The sequence below is a fragment of the Mytilus edulis genome, chromosome 6, assembly GCF_963676685.1.
Source record: "Mytilus edulis chromosome 6, xbMytEdul2.2, whole genome shotgun sequence".
NCBI lineage: Eukaryota > Metazoa > Mollusca > Bivalvia > Mytilida > Mytilidae > Mytilus > Mytilus edulis.
This window is the reverse complement of record NC_092349.1, coordinates 54,108,877-54,124,928: the sequence shown is the minus strand read 5'-3', so window position 1 is coordinate 54,124,928 and position 16,052 is coordinate 54,108,877. Positions and strand designations below refer to the sequence as shown.

Sequence of the window (16,052 nt, the reverse complement as noted above, 5' to 3'; positions counted from 1 at the left end):
TCTAGAATAAAATTTATCGGGTATCATTTTTATGGTAAAATTTTAGAAAAGACAAGAGTTTTCAAAACGTAAAGTGAAGAACAATCGAGATCTATTTTAGAAAATAACCCTTTATTGTTTTACTATGGTAGCTTCAATGCTCCTTACATTCACATTGTTGGAACACAATGTTGAATACTGGTAGTTGATTTCCTTACCATTTTAGAATTAATACTAGTAATTAGTATTGTTACAATTATAGCCGTTAATTTCTGGTTGCGAAACTAAACGTATTTTGTAGAATTTTTTTAATTGTCTTTGACTATATCTAAAATTATGAACTTATATGTACGCAAAAAGGGACTTACCTTTTTGTTTGAACTGACCAAGGACGTATATTAGAAATCAGAAAGTAGAGACCTTATAGTACTCGCAGTTATTGAAGCTAGTTCAAAGCCATTAAAAACGTAATAAAAATATATATCTAAGATAACACACATCCAACATCCAATGGATTTAGTATAGAGACGTTATATAAAAACATGATCTTGTGCAATATCCAAAACATTGGCATCGACATATCGTTGAACCGTGATTGTGCATTTGATTGTAACAATGATAATTAGTACGGTTTCAATTTACTGGTAACAAAATCAGTATACCAATAAAAACATTATTCAAAGATTTGATTTCAGTGTTGAATCGGTAACCTATACGAATAATTTTATTTATAGGATCGTATGTTTACGCGGATAGTATCTTAATTTCCAGGCTCGGTTTACAGAATCATTGTAAAATTTAAGATCTGCTATTGCGTTTTACATATGTTTTATACAAGTACTTGCAGACAAAATACGATAATTACGGGGTTAAAGAATTCCATATTGGAAGAAAGCTACCGAAAATTTGTTGCCATTAGGTATGAAACTGTTCATAGTTTTTTTTCTTAGCTTTGTATCATTTTCGTCGTCCGATCTTTTTAATACACAGCAGAACCAAAGTTGTCCTATTTAAATGGGTTCATATGAACTCTTTAGAAAACGTTTCCACGAAAACTTTTTTTAGAGAAACAAAGAGACAGTCCTGCACTAAATTCAGTACAATAAGTTCGCTTTATACACAACTAAAAGTTTTATGAAGTATGAGGTTTTTTTTTGTTTATAGTTTTATTATCAAATAACTCATAATATATATACTTCAAATGAAACCTTCATTGATAAAGCATGAATTTTAAAATGTTGGTAGGCTCCTTTTTTCTGCTTTTTTGCAGCGTTTCTGTTATAGTATCACTCTTTGTTAGGGCGAGGGTCTGCTCGATGTGGAAGTAGTTAAGACTACTGTTAAAAATATAAACTTGTCCATTATTTCTCAGTGGTCTGGAATGATATCAAACTTAATATAATTTGACCCAACGGTGATGTGACAATCTGTTATACTTTTCATTAATAAGTCAACTTTTCGTACGCTATGCATAACCAGTATTCAAACTATCTAGTGGGTAAATATACTCATCATAGATACCAGAACTAAAATTGTGTACGCCAGACGCGTGATAAAAACATACAAAGACACAATAACATAACAATGTGAAGAGTATTCACAATTCCTAAAAGTACGTTGACCTATAATAGTTTGCTTTAACAAATTTTGACTTGGACGGAGAGTTGTATCATTGCCACATATACCATATCTTCTAATATCTACAGCTACGGTAATATAATATTTTCCTGGGGTAGAAAATGATAAACATTTCGAAAAATTCAGTTTTGTTGACAGTTGATTCATGTTATTATTGCCATATCAATGATATCTCATTGCTTAGGTAATATATTCCCACGCATAGGAAGCGAGGTGGTGAATCAAATATTTGTAATACAATATCAAAGTTGTCTTATGTCGGAGCCTTCTATAGCTTATTTCACGGCATTTTGACAAATAAATGCTAAAAACTACGTCATTTGGTCTGTGGTAGATATTTGTCTCATAGACAATAATACCAAATTTTATTTCGTTTTTATAGCTGAAAGAATTTTACAATCATGGCTGCTAAGAACAATACAACAATTTTATAAAAGTGAGAAGTGAAAAAAACTCGATGCCAAAAATGGAAAACCAATTACAATTTGTAATGTTATATGATATACTTAAATATTTGTTTTGAATATAGATATAACGTATAACACACGATTCAGTGTTAGAATCTCTATGTATACAACGCATTAGCAACATATATGACTGGTGTGTATGACATCATATGAGTGGGAAAAACTACAAACTTCTAGCATAATTGAAACATTGGTATTAATTTGATTGGATAATCCCAGTAGTGCATTACAGCTATGTAATATTTAAAAGTATTGATATTGAACGTATCTTAGTCACATATGTATGGACAGGATCTTTTGTGCGTATATTGAATATCTTCAACATGGTAACTTTTTTCTTCAAAATTTGACTTTCATACCTCAAGGCGTCATGTTGAAGGCCGAACCTTGACCTATAGTGGTTTACTTTTACAAATTCTTACTTGGATAGAGAGTTGTCTCATTGGCACTCATTCCACTTCTTCCTATATCTATTAAAGTTAAAAGAATTATCTTTTTTATTTTGAACAAACAGCACAGGTTAAGAATGCATTATTCTTATACGGTGGACACCTCAGTGGACCACAAACAGCTTTTACAGGAACAAATAACTTTCCATTTTCGTCGGCTTCTCCACCTTCTAAGGCGATAGGACTGTAATCAACGCAAACATATTCGGAAGCTGCAAATTTTCCATGCCCGTCATCGCCTCCAGCAGCGAGTCTTCCATAATATTCTCGTTTCCATGTCCTAGGGCATCTCGATTTCCCTGGTATCATCATAATAGAGGATGCTTTGGTAGCTCTACATACAGCGCATGGGACGTCCTTCTGAAACATGTTTGGACCGAAATAATTATCTTCATACTCTGCGCCATACATAGAATTCATATGACCAAATGGACTCATAGATACGTCTCCATCATAAAAGTCTGGGTCGTGTGGTAGGCATACATAATTTACTGCTGCTGCGAACTGCGAATATCGAGCTCCTCCAGCAAACCCTGAGAACATACGAGATATGTGAAACAGAATTTAAAGTCAGTTTATTTAGAAATAAACCTTAAAAAACCTGTGACATATGTGTGACAATATATAACGTCAGTTTAAAAAAAAAATCTTGAAAACAACGATCTCTTTGACATTATTAATAAAAATACAACTAGGCGATTGCACCATTGAATTTTGATTTACACAACACTTTAATGATTAAAGTAAGATATAGTTTTGACGAAAAAGAACGTCGGCCTACATTTATAAATGATTTTTTTTTCTCTTTTTTCACCACCATTTTACAGCTTATGATACTGTTATAATGATACGTAAGTTATAAAATATAAAAATGTTTTATTGTTAATTATGTCTGTCTGTTACCGGATCATAAAGATTTGATGTACCTTAGTTATACCTCCTTTATATCAAAACGTGTTTCCTTTACTGTGATACATTTCATGTTTGTTTGAAAGGGAACATAGTTAATCAACAAACAACACGAACTACTCTTATTCAAAGTCAGTTTATAATTTTTCGGGGCACTGACCTTCTTAAATTAAATATTTCTCATTCTGAGTTAACGTAAATAAAAGTCTATAGTCTATTTTTAAAAATTTAGTAGAGACACAATTAGTCTTATTACCTTCATATACTAATTCAGTGCCAGTTCCTGTACAGTCCTTTCTCCCCCATCGTGTATAAATCGCACCTACAGATACAACAACAGATATCAACATTTTTCATTCAAAAACGAGTTTGACATAATTGATGACGGCTAGTGATACAAGTCAATGAATGATAACTTATACATGATCACTATTAGTATCTTTCTACTTGTGAAATTGGCTTCTAATATAATGATAAAAAACCAGACGGCTTATGTAGCATCAATTTCATGAAAAAGCACATCATTCGTGTTATCGTGCTGTAAATATCCACATACCTTAATTATTAAGATTCTATTGGCTCTTTTGTACTCAAAATTATCAGTCAAAAAGTGTTCTACCGTAATAACCAGTAATTCACCTTGCATTTGAAACCCAAATTATCAAATGCATACTGAATTGGTTTTTGTCATTGTTGGAGGCCGTAGTGTTGCCTATAATTGCTTACAGCCACTTCATCTGCACTTTGGGAATAGTTATATGTCTCATTGGCAATCATACTACTTATAATTATCCTTATTTGTGTAATGTATAAAATTTGAAAGTTTTACTTATACTTCGGAACAATTTTGTTGTGAATGTGTACTTTCTGACCGGGGCAGTATTAGTGGTGATACCCCCTTTTACCAATTGTTCTTTCAAATACTTAAATTGAATTCATACAAAAGTTGGTAAACCGTTTAATATACAGACGATTTAATTAGAATTCCATTTTACAATACACCATTATACCTTTGGCAGATAACAAAGACAACAGCGATTGAATCTGGTTATGTTGTCCTTGAACAGTCTGCTTCAGAGTGTCAACATCATTTACTAGTTTTTGAATGTCAATGTCATCAACTAGGAGTCTTTTGCTCTCTGTATTTCCATAACAAGTCACAGTGACACAGGACAAAATTATACAAATGTAGACGATACTCTTACTTTGGAACATTTTAATCTTATCAATTATTATGATCAGATGCAAGGACGTATATATGTTAGTTGTGCGTCCTTGGAACAGACAAAGGTCAAATATTAGCGTGATAAGATTGTAAAACCGCACAAGTTTATGACTGTTCTTACATCATGCACTAGTAGCACGATTTCAGTCTGAAACGGTCATTTTGGCCTGATCATATCTTAAATGACTGGATTTACTGCTTGATAAAAACGTTTAGATTTGTAAGACTGTTAAGGCGCCGTTCCGATCGATAGTCTCAACAGGTAAATCAGTCCATTAAGGCATGTCAAGATTATCAAGACTGAATCTTCTAGCGAGCTGTTTAGACCCGTTAAGACCGTATCAGACCAACACAGACCATGGATAAAAAATTATGTTAAGATGTTGTCAGACCGTGTCCAGTCGTGTTCAGATTTTAATAATTTGGACAAAAAAAGAGTGAAACTTTCCGAGTGTTTATCAGGGGTTGCTCCCCTTTTAAGAATAAAATAAAAATTAGAAAGAATACGGTTTATAATAACTGAAACGTCTACCACGTCCACTTAATCATGTTAATTAAATAAAAAAATAATCAATTTTAATTCTTACTTCTTCCTATTTCTTGATATTATAAGCCCAAAGTTATACTGCTGCACAAATCGCAGCGAATTGAGTTAAAATTCAACAGATTCAGTGCCGAAATAATATTTATTTAATTTATTGAATATAAGCACCTGAAACTTTATATTTAATAGTTTACAAGTGATTGCAAATACATGTTTATGCTATAACAGCCTGGTGTCGTGGTGAAAAAAAATGTCACCTTGACGTAACAGATCATTTAATTTTGTATACCCTTAAAAAATGAAAAATTATGGATGTCGGCCGTGAACACTTGAGAACGTAATCTTAATATGTTTAAATCAATTTTTTATGTAGAATAACTATTTTTATTAAATATTATTAATGAATATGCATTATTATTTAACTTTTGATTTTACCTAGTATATAAATTGCATTTGAGTTATTGTAAATTTGAGGCAGGGAAAATCTATAACTTTTATATGTCTTTTGTCGTTTTTCGTTCATTGTCAAGACATTGTCCGTACATTTTTGCCAGACTTGTGCGTTTGACTTTCCATCTTTATTTTTTATTGTGTCTATAATTCAAGAGCCTTTTTTTTGTAACTTTTTTCACGTACCAGAAGCCTTTGTTAAAAAATAAAGTTTGAATATTATTGCAGAAAAGGGCATAAATGAATTAATTCAAATTTATATATTTTGAAATAGGTTTGATAAATTATTTGGAAAATGTAACGTCGGTGTACCTGAAGTAAATTTAATGACTGAATTACATATATAACATGTATGCAGCATAATAAAGCTGGTTTAATTTGAATTACTATCCATTAGGCCGGCCATTAGGGACATTTTCCGATGATAATTAATCAAATCTGTCAAGTTTTATTAAAAACGGATAATAATTCTTCACCCGTAAATGATTTAACGTTACCGTACCCTCCTTTATTTTTGTTGTATTGATGTCGGCAAAACATTGCTTTGGCGAAGTTATTTTACTCTAAATCGACATAATAGAAGGGACACTACAGTACAATATAAGCTGAGCTGTAAATTGCAATTGGTGAGTAGAAATGAATAATATTTTAAAACATGTTTTAGAATAATCATGGATCCAAGATTTCGAACTTCATAGGAAAAATGTGCATACTGTTACATGTATGAGGGTTTGGATGGGGTTAAATGATTAAAGAATAATGCCCTTAAAAAATGAAGATTAGAGAATAACGGGTCAAAAAATGAATATTAGAGAAATTCGTGGTCTAATTTTTTGAAGATTAGAGAAAAAAGGGGTTAATTTTTTGAAGATTAGAGAAAAAAGGGGTAAAAATCAAATGTTTACAGAATAACAGACCCCCCCCCCCATCCAGACCCTCATGTATGAATCGACGTTCTTTATCACCACATTCGTGCATAGTAACCTGCTCAAAGGCTAAGTTAGAATGTACGTGGGCTTGTTCTTGGACTATTATACTAGTATAATGATCCCAGGCAAAATTGTTCCTGTGATTGGAACCCCCCTTTTATTTTGGAAGATCAATTCATTTGAAAGGGTACACATAGACGTTTATATACAATGTGACTTTCTGTCCTACATTCTTTGAATCTGCCCTTTTAAATGACTGGACTCATTAACTTACTGTTAAACCCTAACATGTGGGGCATCTTATTTTAAAACAAATATTATTTATAGTAATTTGATGGACTTCATTTTTACCGTACATATTGCAACAGTAGAATGGTAACAATATACATCACTTTCTATTAGATAACACAAGTTACAGAAGGTATAATAACACACTGACTTTTTATCAAATGCGGTACATGCACAAGATTAAATTAAGAGCACCGACACGAAACACGGTAAATAAATAAGGGGAAACAGGAAGCACGCAAATCGAGGCAAACACGAGAAAACAAGAAATAAAACATCAAAACACGAAAATACGTGAAAGAAAAAGGCCGAAAACGTTGCACGAAAATAACCCTTTACCACTCTCATATATAAAAATGTGGTAAAAATAATTAATTAAATGACTTATTTTAATTTGGTCCTTGCTCAAGAAGACATTTTCAGTATGTTTTATCAAATAATTGCTGAGTCATTGGAACCAGGATAACAAAACATGAATATATTTTATAATAATAAAGCATTGAAAATGAATATTTATTAGACATGTTAAATGGTTGGTTTCATCATGTAACTAAATAAGGATTCATATTGAAAAAGTGTTATGGAGGTTGCATCTTTTCTCAAAATGAAAAAAAAAATATCTGTCAGTATTATATCATGTTAAAGTAGAGTAATGACACTCTGCACATGGCACGCAGATGTGTCTTATATTATCAATCCAAAGAACTTTTAATCAAATTAGTATGGCCTAAACTATTTATGTTCATGTGAACTATGTCAGTTTTTATGCAGTTAAGCTGCAATATGCGAGCACCCTAGATTTGTGGTCTACCCAATAAATTCTGAAATACTTGCCATTGTTATTATCTAGCTGGCTACTATGTTATATATTACTAATTGAACACTTTTTAAATACTTTTAATTCAGGATTACAAAAAATTTGACTAGAAACACCTTAAATGATCGTCGAATCACCCAAATTTTGAAGTTGCAAATAGGAAGTAATGCTCATTAGGAATTCTTATGTAGTTTATTATCGCCTGTGCTTTTGGCTAAGATTTAATCGTTGAAAATCTTTTAAGACAAGTAGTTTAGATTTCCCAAATGGCAAAAGTCGTAGGAATATTGTTTGTCGTCAATACGTAGTACAACTACGTCAGTAGTCTATTATATAATAAGTTCAACTGTTCATGCTGTTGGCGGCAATTTCAAATTAGGAGACCCAATTTTCTTATCTTTTTTATTTGGAGGTAGGAGTTCAAATTAGCGGTGGTTCGAGGTCCGCGACCTTCCACTTGGTTACTAGCCACGCCCGACGGACCTTCCACTCTGAGACAACTATATCACAGTTACAGTAGTCTCAGTTCCATTTGAAAGAAAGGGTCTCACTAATTAGCGACAAGAAGCGTCAAGAAGCGACAAGAAGGATAATTTTAGCGACAAGAAGACTATTTAGCGGCAAGAAAACATTTTGTTTTATTTTAATACAAAGAAATATGCATTTAATTTTTTTATAATATACGGGCAGAAATAAAATTGATATTTTTTTTATTATATTGATAGATGAAAAAATAAAACATTTGTGAGGAAGAAAGGCATTGTGTAGTTTTTATTAAATATAAAGATTTATTGTTACAAAAACATGAAATATTATTTCCTTTCTATGTACAATTCTTTGTTCTTGATAGGAACAACATTAGATGTGGCTTCACCCTAAGGTAATAACAGTATACACAATGTGGAACATCAAATGAGATAAACGAGGCGCGTGTCACTGTCCCTTGTTTTATTTGTTTTCCATTAGTACGTTAATTGTAATTTTCTGATAGTTGTTTATTCTTTATGAAAGTTATACGAGTATGAAGACATTTATATGATTGAAGACCCATTGGTAGCCTTCGGCTGTTGTCTGCTCTATGGTCGGGTTGTTGTCGCTTTGACACATTCCCCATCTCCTTTCTCAATTTTATTATTTATAAGAGGACCATCCAACTAAACTACAATGTTATTAAATCACCTAAAGTTATCATTAATCATGGTGTTAACGTATAATTTAAAATGTTAATCACTATAACCCTGATCAACAAACAATATAATTTTCGTAATAGTACGAAAACTTACCTTCATAACGATTACAACTGTTACAGCTTTTACCATTATCTGTATATATAAAATAGTATAAGTATCAACAAGTGTATATGTCAATATAAGTACTAAATCGAATATTGAAATTGATGTAAGTATCAACTTTGCTTTACAATTAATCACGAACTTTATTGACGTTCGAAAGCTCCAGATATACATCTTAAACCTTTGGAATTATTCACTTTTGAAAATGCGTAGAATAGTATTACGTTATCCATAATGTAAACAAAGGTGTTATAGAAAAATTAAATCATAAAAACGAGTATTATTTTATTTAACTAATTTCACCACTTAAAAAGAACGAAACTATAGATAATTGTTATCGTAAAATAACGACACCTATTTGTTAAACTTGTTTTATCACTTAAAAGGAACGAAACTATAGATGATCGTTATTGTATAAAACAAGTTTTTTATTAAATTAAGGCAACAATTGTTTACTGATGTTCATATCTAGCAAATTGATCAAGAAAAGACAGATCAATGTCACAAACAAACACTGAGGGAATTACATGAACTCGAAAAGGAGGCTGACTGTATGCACCTACAGGGCAAGCGTCTCTTGCTATGTATACATGCACAAATCGTCATGCGAATTCATTTAGTCAAAATGTCAGTTATGGGGATTGGACACAATCTAGTATTATAGGTTAGACCCCTATACTAGTATTTAAAAAATGTATACGACTACGAAATTCTGTCGCTAGTGAATAGAGACACCGACGCATAGTACTGATTAATCATTTTGTGATTGCAAAACGTATGTTGTCGATTTCAGTCATTCTAGTCAAATAGTTTTTTAAAAAAAGGGTACACTGGCATGTACAATTAGGAAGATTCTATACATTTTAAGCAAAAGAAAAAAGTGAGAATGGTTCATAAAGCCTTTTTAAACTGTCAAGAAATAATACAAACAACGATATATACTAGTAGTTATAATAAATAAGTTATTACTTACTCTTCTGGCTCATGACCTGTTGGTTAAAACAAGATAGTACGACTGTCCAAAAACTATTCAAAACATGATACATACTAGTAGTTATAAAAATTAAAATATTACTTACTATGTTTGCTTAAGACCTGTTGAGTAAAACAAGACAGTACGACTAATACCAACAAGATTGCGAATAGTTTCATGACGTCACAATAGCTGGCTAAATAGATTGAATGTTCAAAAGCTTTACACAACTTATGATTAATTTTTAGCAAGGGATAGTGTTTATTTATACTTCATTACTACTGCAACATCTTTACTTGTTTTTCTTGCTTCACTAGGTTTTGACACACAAAAATACAACATCACCTTACATTTACAAATTTGTCCTTGTCAACGCTCCAAGAACAACACAATAAATTTCATTTTTTTTATATTCGAAACGCACTGATCTGATAAATGACGTAAATGCGACACATGTGTGTACTTATTTACCGTACTACGGAATTTCCTTGTTTAATATTTGAACAAAACGTGTTTTTTTTTGTTATTTTTGTAGAAGGCAACACATGTGACATCGATTTTCAATGGAAGGATTGACAATTTCTCACGTTGAATTGTAGTATGAAAATTATTCCTTGTGTTGATATACATCACTGTTAGTATCATCTTTTTTACGATTTCAAAGGTATAATTGCCAATTATGTTAGTGACCCTGTAGTTAAAGTTTCAAAACTGACAGTATGCATTGTAGGGGCATAAATTAGCATTTCCAAATACGAGCAAAAGTAATTGAGCGTAATGTATACAATGTGTAAAGTTTTGAAATCTTTTAATTATAATCAATCTTTTAATTAGCTAATAAATATTGATATCAATAACTATTTTGTTCATTACAATTGGTTCAAAGGCCTGTATACGATTGTCAAATTATCCTGCTTTGCATGAACATTTTTCAAGTTCAGAACCAGTGAATATTTGGCAAAGAAAATCAACATGTGTTTTAAGAGCGTTACATCAAAATCTGTAAATAGGCCATTGATATGTAATAGTGTATTCGACTGCACACATTCGATGATACCCTAGTCACTGAAAATTAAATTCGATATATAAATATATATATTTTAGTCTGGGTTTTTATCAACAAACTCTTCATCATTAATAATTTTTTCATAGAAGTGTGAAAATTACTTTGCTAAAATACATTTGAATAAAGTTTTGTATCAAAGACAAGGTGTATACTAATGTTGCCTTTATTTAGTGGAGTATTAAAATATTTGTTAGCTATGGATGGAAATATTTACATCAGCCTACATATTTTTGTGAATAGAGTGAATATTTTATCATCTTTTTTTTTGTTATCTTATAGCGGGTTATTTAAGCATTGTGTAAGAACATGGGCATTATCATTAAATTGTCGTAACGAAAGTGGTGTATACTTCGAAACATTCACTTATACTTGTCCATTCGTTTTTGATGCGTTTTGTTATTTGATTTTGCCATGTGATTATGGACTTTCCCAATTGATCTTCCTCTAAGTTCAGTATTTTTGTGATTTTACTTTTTATACATAATTGACTTCTAGATGAATTGATGTTCAGCCTATTTTGCATAAGAGATGATAATTTATCATGACCATGGTATTTGCTATTCATTGACAAAGAGTTGATGGTTTTTAAAAAAGTCATTGACAAACGTTTTTATAAGTTGATGTCATCTTCGATAAATTTTTAAACATTATTTTATGAATTATTATATTATATTTGAATACAAAAATTCCAATGTGATCTCCGTGTGTAGTTTCAACAGTCCTGTCTTTCTTTTATCGTTCATTTGATCATTTAATTCAACTCATCAAACCGTTACTTACCACAAATATGCTATTAATGGAGTAGGGACTTTAATTTGTGTAATATAACCTCAATGTTTCTATGTAGCTTTTATTGCTTTTTGTTTGGCTTATCCTACGTGTGTCTTTTTATTTATACTACTTGTCCAATGCAGTACTATGTTCTCAAATACAAATGAAAGACCCTTGACCAATATAATTTTCATAATATATATGTACATTATGTTGTTTAGATTTTTGAGAAGAAAACTTAAACAGTGGATGTCATAGTCAATTTATTCTCTCTTATACTTGTTTTGACCGGTTTAACATAAATAACCAGATATCCACTTATTGGTATACTAGTATTTTGCAAATATATATGCACTGCAATATGAGCAACGTTATTGAAAAATCTTATTTCGAATAAATCAATTTTTTTCAGGATTTATAGAACAAAAAGGAATTATACTCCATGGACATATTCATTCAGCCGGATGTGAGGTCCTTATGGTACAACAAACAAACATTTCTTTTTTTCAATCTCCCAATTAAAGTCCCTCAACTCTGGGAAGACAAAGTCATGCAAATTTGAGTTATCGTACGAAGTGTTGACAGACGAACAAACACACTTTGGTGTATCATCATGCATAGGTGTATAAAAACTATAACATATGAGAAATCAAATAAAATTCCCGAATGAACAGAGATAATAGACTTATAAAAGATAGGAGAAACATACCAAAGGGACACTCAAAATCCTAAGTCGAACATAAACTGACAGCCACAAAAAGAAAAGGACCAAACGACAAATGATATTACACAACATGGAAAACTAAAGAGCGAACACGAACCCCAATATAAACCGGATTTGATCTCAGGTGCTCGTCGTGTTGCTCATGTAAGATCAAATAAAAAAATAAGTCTGATTTGGTAGGTCAAATTAAGGAAAAAGACTGATTTGAGGTTACGACATTGGAACATATTGTCGTCACCTGTAAAGCAGACATTGCATAACTGTCACTCCAGTTGGCTTCTGTCAAATAAACTTAAAATAATCAATGGAATTTTTTCATTTTCACCACTTGTAACTCTCGGAATGAAAGCTTGATATTGAGCAACGATCCTTTCTCAAGGAAATCATGATAGGAAATGAAAACCCTGGAATGTCGTATCAACTGGAAGATATATATGTATATGATCCAAATGCAGGCGCTTCTTGAATGTTGTTACATAGAATTATAAAGTTCACATTTGGGAAGCTGTAATCATTCCTTTTGTCGTGAAGTTTTGTTCTAAACCGACCCTCATTGTGGTTTTTTTTCCTTGTTCATTCAAATGACTTTCAGAGTGACCTCAGAGAAAATTGACATAAACATGGTGAACATATTCATATTATCACTAGCTTACAAGATTGTGTCATAATCAATGCTTTCAAAAGACAGGCGAAAGATACCATATTGACATTTTAACTCATAAGTTTAGGAAAGGCTACCACTATTTTTATTAATGGAGAAGAATATACATAATTATATGAAGTGGAAAACAAATCTGGATATTCTTGAAAGATTCAACTGCTTGAAAACATCTATACCAAATGTTTGGGTTTGACTGTTTATGGTTCATGAAAAGCTCGATGAATATTGTTCCAGTTAAACGTTATGGCGTTCCACAGTCAGTATCAGTTTTATCTATTGAGTCTGTACTATGCACTAAAACATGTAAGCAATTTCAATTAAAGTTACTCAATATTAATTTCTTTTCGTTTTCAGTAATTTTATCAGACCAGATTGTATAATTGGAGGAATGTGTCAACGCATGATAATATAATGAACAGCCAGAAACTGTGACTACGACCAGAAATCAAGAACCAAGAATGATAGCTTGGATACTTATCAATCCCAAATTCATGTATTTGGTTTTGATGTTATATTTGTTATTCTCGTGGGATTATTCTCGTCTGATGCTTGGTCCGTTTCTGTGTGTGTTACATTTTAGTGTTGTGTCTTTGTTCTCCTCTTATATTAAATGCGTTTCCCTCGGTTTTAGTTTGTTACCCCGATTTTGTTTTTTGTCCAAGGGTTTATGAGTTTTGAACAGCGGTATACTACTGTTGCCTTTATTTATACGATTAAATAATTTACATTCAATTTTATAATAATTTTTTTTTACATCCTTAGATGATGTTAAATAAATAAACAATACCAAAAAGTGAACGAAATCTGTGCACATCTTGCATTTGACGACCTTTTTAACAAGCTTTGTAAAAGCGACAACAGATTATACATAAGAAGCTATAATACTAAAATATCTTTCACATGTTTACCCTGCTTTCCACATTTAATGCCTTCAATTAAAGTAAGTTTTCTTATTGTAGGTATATCGCCTGTTCAAGTTTTGCTTTTAACTGTTACAAAATATGACCTAAAAAGGAAAAAAGGGAAGCTTGAGTGCATGTGAGACTGGATGAAAACTCATCACATTTTTGCAGTCCAAACACTGGTTATCTTGCTCATGTCTTGCTAATTATGTTGGTTGTCATTGTTTATACGTACGTTTTTTGTCAGAGGAGTCAGGTATTCACAGTTGCTGTTATCGTTCATATATATACTGTCAAATATATTTAGTAGTTCCTAATCTCTATTCTATGTTATGATAACTACCAAAAAAAGATAAGATGCCAAATGTGCTATGGCACGATCATATGATTATCGGGAAAGGTAGGGGCAGGAGAATTTTGAGGATGGAATATCTATTTATACTGGTAAGGCTAATTCATTTTCACAAACACAACTATTTCTTGAAGTATAATGCGTTATATTTTAATAAAACGTTTGTTATCATCCTTTTTGTGAGAAAGAATATTCTTCCTCAAGTTATTCTGGTCAGAATATTCATCTAAAAAAGTCACCTTCCCACCATGGTCATTCCCTTATGTCACAAGTCGTGTTTGTGTTTAGGGATCGAATTCGCTGCTTGGATAGTTTAAAGATGCTGTATTCTTAAATCGAAGTGCAACAATAAATTGCATTGACAATTTGTCAAATTTGATATTTAAATGGTGTAATGACCATACATTTACAATGAATTTAACATCTTGGTGTGTTTTTATTTGGCCTATATGTCACTAAGAAAATCTTCCCATAAATGTACGTCTATGTTATTGAGACGCAATAACCGTACATGTACAACGAGGGTAACATCTTGGTGTTTGTTTTTCTTTCCATCGCACTTAAAAATCATCCTGTGAATTTATATGTATGCTACTTAAGACGCAATGACCATACTTTTACAAGGAACGTAACACCTTGGTGTGTTTTTTTCCAAACGCCCTTGAAAAACATACTGTGAATGTTTATGTTTTATACTAAAGCCACAATAAAATTCAATGTCACATTCGGTATGTTTTTCGACCGCACTAGGAAAAGCCTAACTTGAATGTATTTTCTAATTTTCGAAATACAATGACTTAAAATTAAGAAGTAAATATATATTAAAGTCTTGGTCACTACACTGCAGAAACAAACTATATTGTATCATGATATGTGTCTGAATGAGGGTCTAGTTGTTAACAGACCACAGAACCATGTGAATAGGGGGGAATAAAGATACAGATTAATTATATAAAAAAATCGTGGGGAAAAAACCGAAAGAATAACGAATAGAGAATAATGGACAAAATGAATTCGGAAATGAAGGACCCCCATCCAGACACTCCTAAAATGTCTAAAAGATAATTTTAATCAACGATATACAAGCACTGACGAGGCTCCAAAATTGGTACAAGAACATGCATTTGTGGCCTTTTTTACCTTTTTAAATTGAGATCTGATCTCTTCCCGTATATACACTTAATGAGTAAAGAAACTATAGGCTCTTAAGAGCCTGTGTCGCTCACCTTGGTCTATGTGCATATTAAACAAAGGAAACAGATGGATTCATGACAAAATTGTTTTTTGGTGATGTGTTTGTAGATCATACTTTACTGATCATCCTTGCTACTTACAATTTGCTCTATCTGTAATGGACTTGGCCCTTTAGTTACAGAGGAGAAGATTTTATAAAAACTTACCAAAATTTACCAAATTAATGAAAATTGTTATAAATTGACTATAAAGGGCAATAACTCCTTAAGGGGGTCAACTGACCATTTTGGTCATGTTGACTTATTTGTAGATCTTAATGAACTAAATTCCATAAAAATTACAAATTCAAGGGCAGCAACCTAACAACCAGTTGTCCAATTTATCTGACAATTTCAGGGCAGATATATTTTTACTTGATAAAC

General features: G+C 31.7%; 1 protein-coding gene across 2 annotated transcripts; it reads right to left on the bottom strand.

Annotated features, from left to right (window-relative positions):
• Positions 1-2,567: 2,567 nt before the first annotated feature.
• LOC139526129 (short-chain collagen C4-like) lies at positions 2,568-10,362 on the bottom strand. 2 transcript variants are annotated; one of them, XM_071321270.1, is made up of 4 exons: positions 10,067-10,362; positions 8,979-9,017; positions 3,699-3,764; positions 2,568-3,066 (listed from the first exon to the last, which is right to left on the bottom strand). In XM_071321270.1, the coding sequence occupies exons 1-4, from the start codon at positions 10,137-10,139 to the stop codon at positions 2,582-2,584; spliced, it is 663 nt and encodes a 220-aa protein (XP_071177371.1). In that variant the 5' UTR covers positions 10,140-10,362; the 3' UTR covers positions 2,568-2,581. The 2 variants fall into 2 exon arrangements, with proteins under 2 accessions (XP_071177371.1, XP_071177373.1); XM_071321272.1 differs by lacking the exon at positions 10,067-10,362 and adding an exon at positions 9,961-10,018.
• Positions 10,363-16,052: the final 5,690 nt, after the last annotated feature.

Bases quoted from the DNA above. Each gene is read 5' to 3' on its own strand.
- LOC139526129 (XM_071321270.1), bottom strand. From the start codon at position 10,139: ATGAAACTATTCGCAATCTTGTTGGTATTAGTCGTACTGTCTTGTTTT. The intron at 9,018-10,066 runs GTAAGTAATATT...TTATATATACAG, and splicing joins ACAGGTCTTAAGCAAACATA to ATAATGGTAAAAGCTGTAAC. The intron at 3,067-3,698 runs GTAATAAGACTA...GTATGTTCTCAG, and splicing joins CACTGAATTAGTATATGAAG to GGTTTGCTGGAGGAGCTCGA.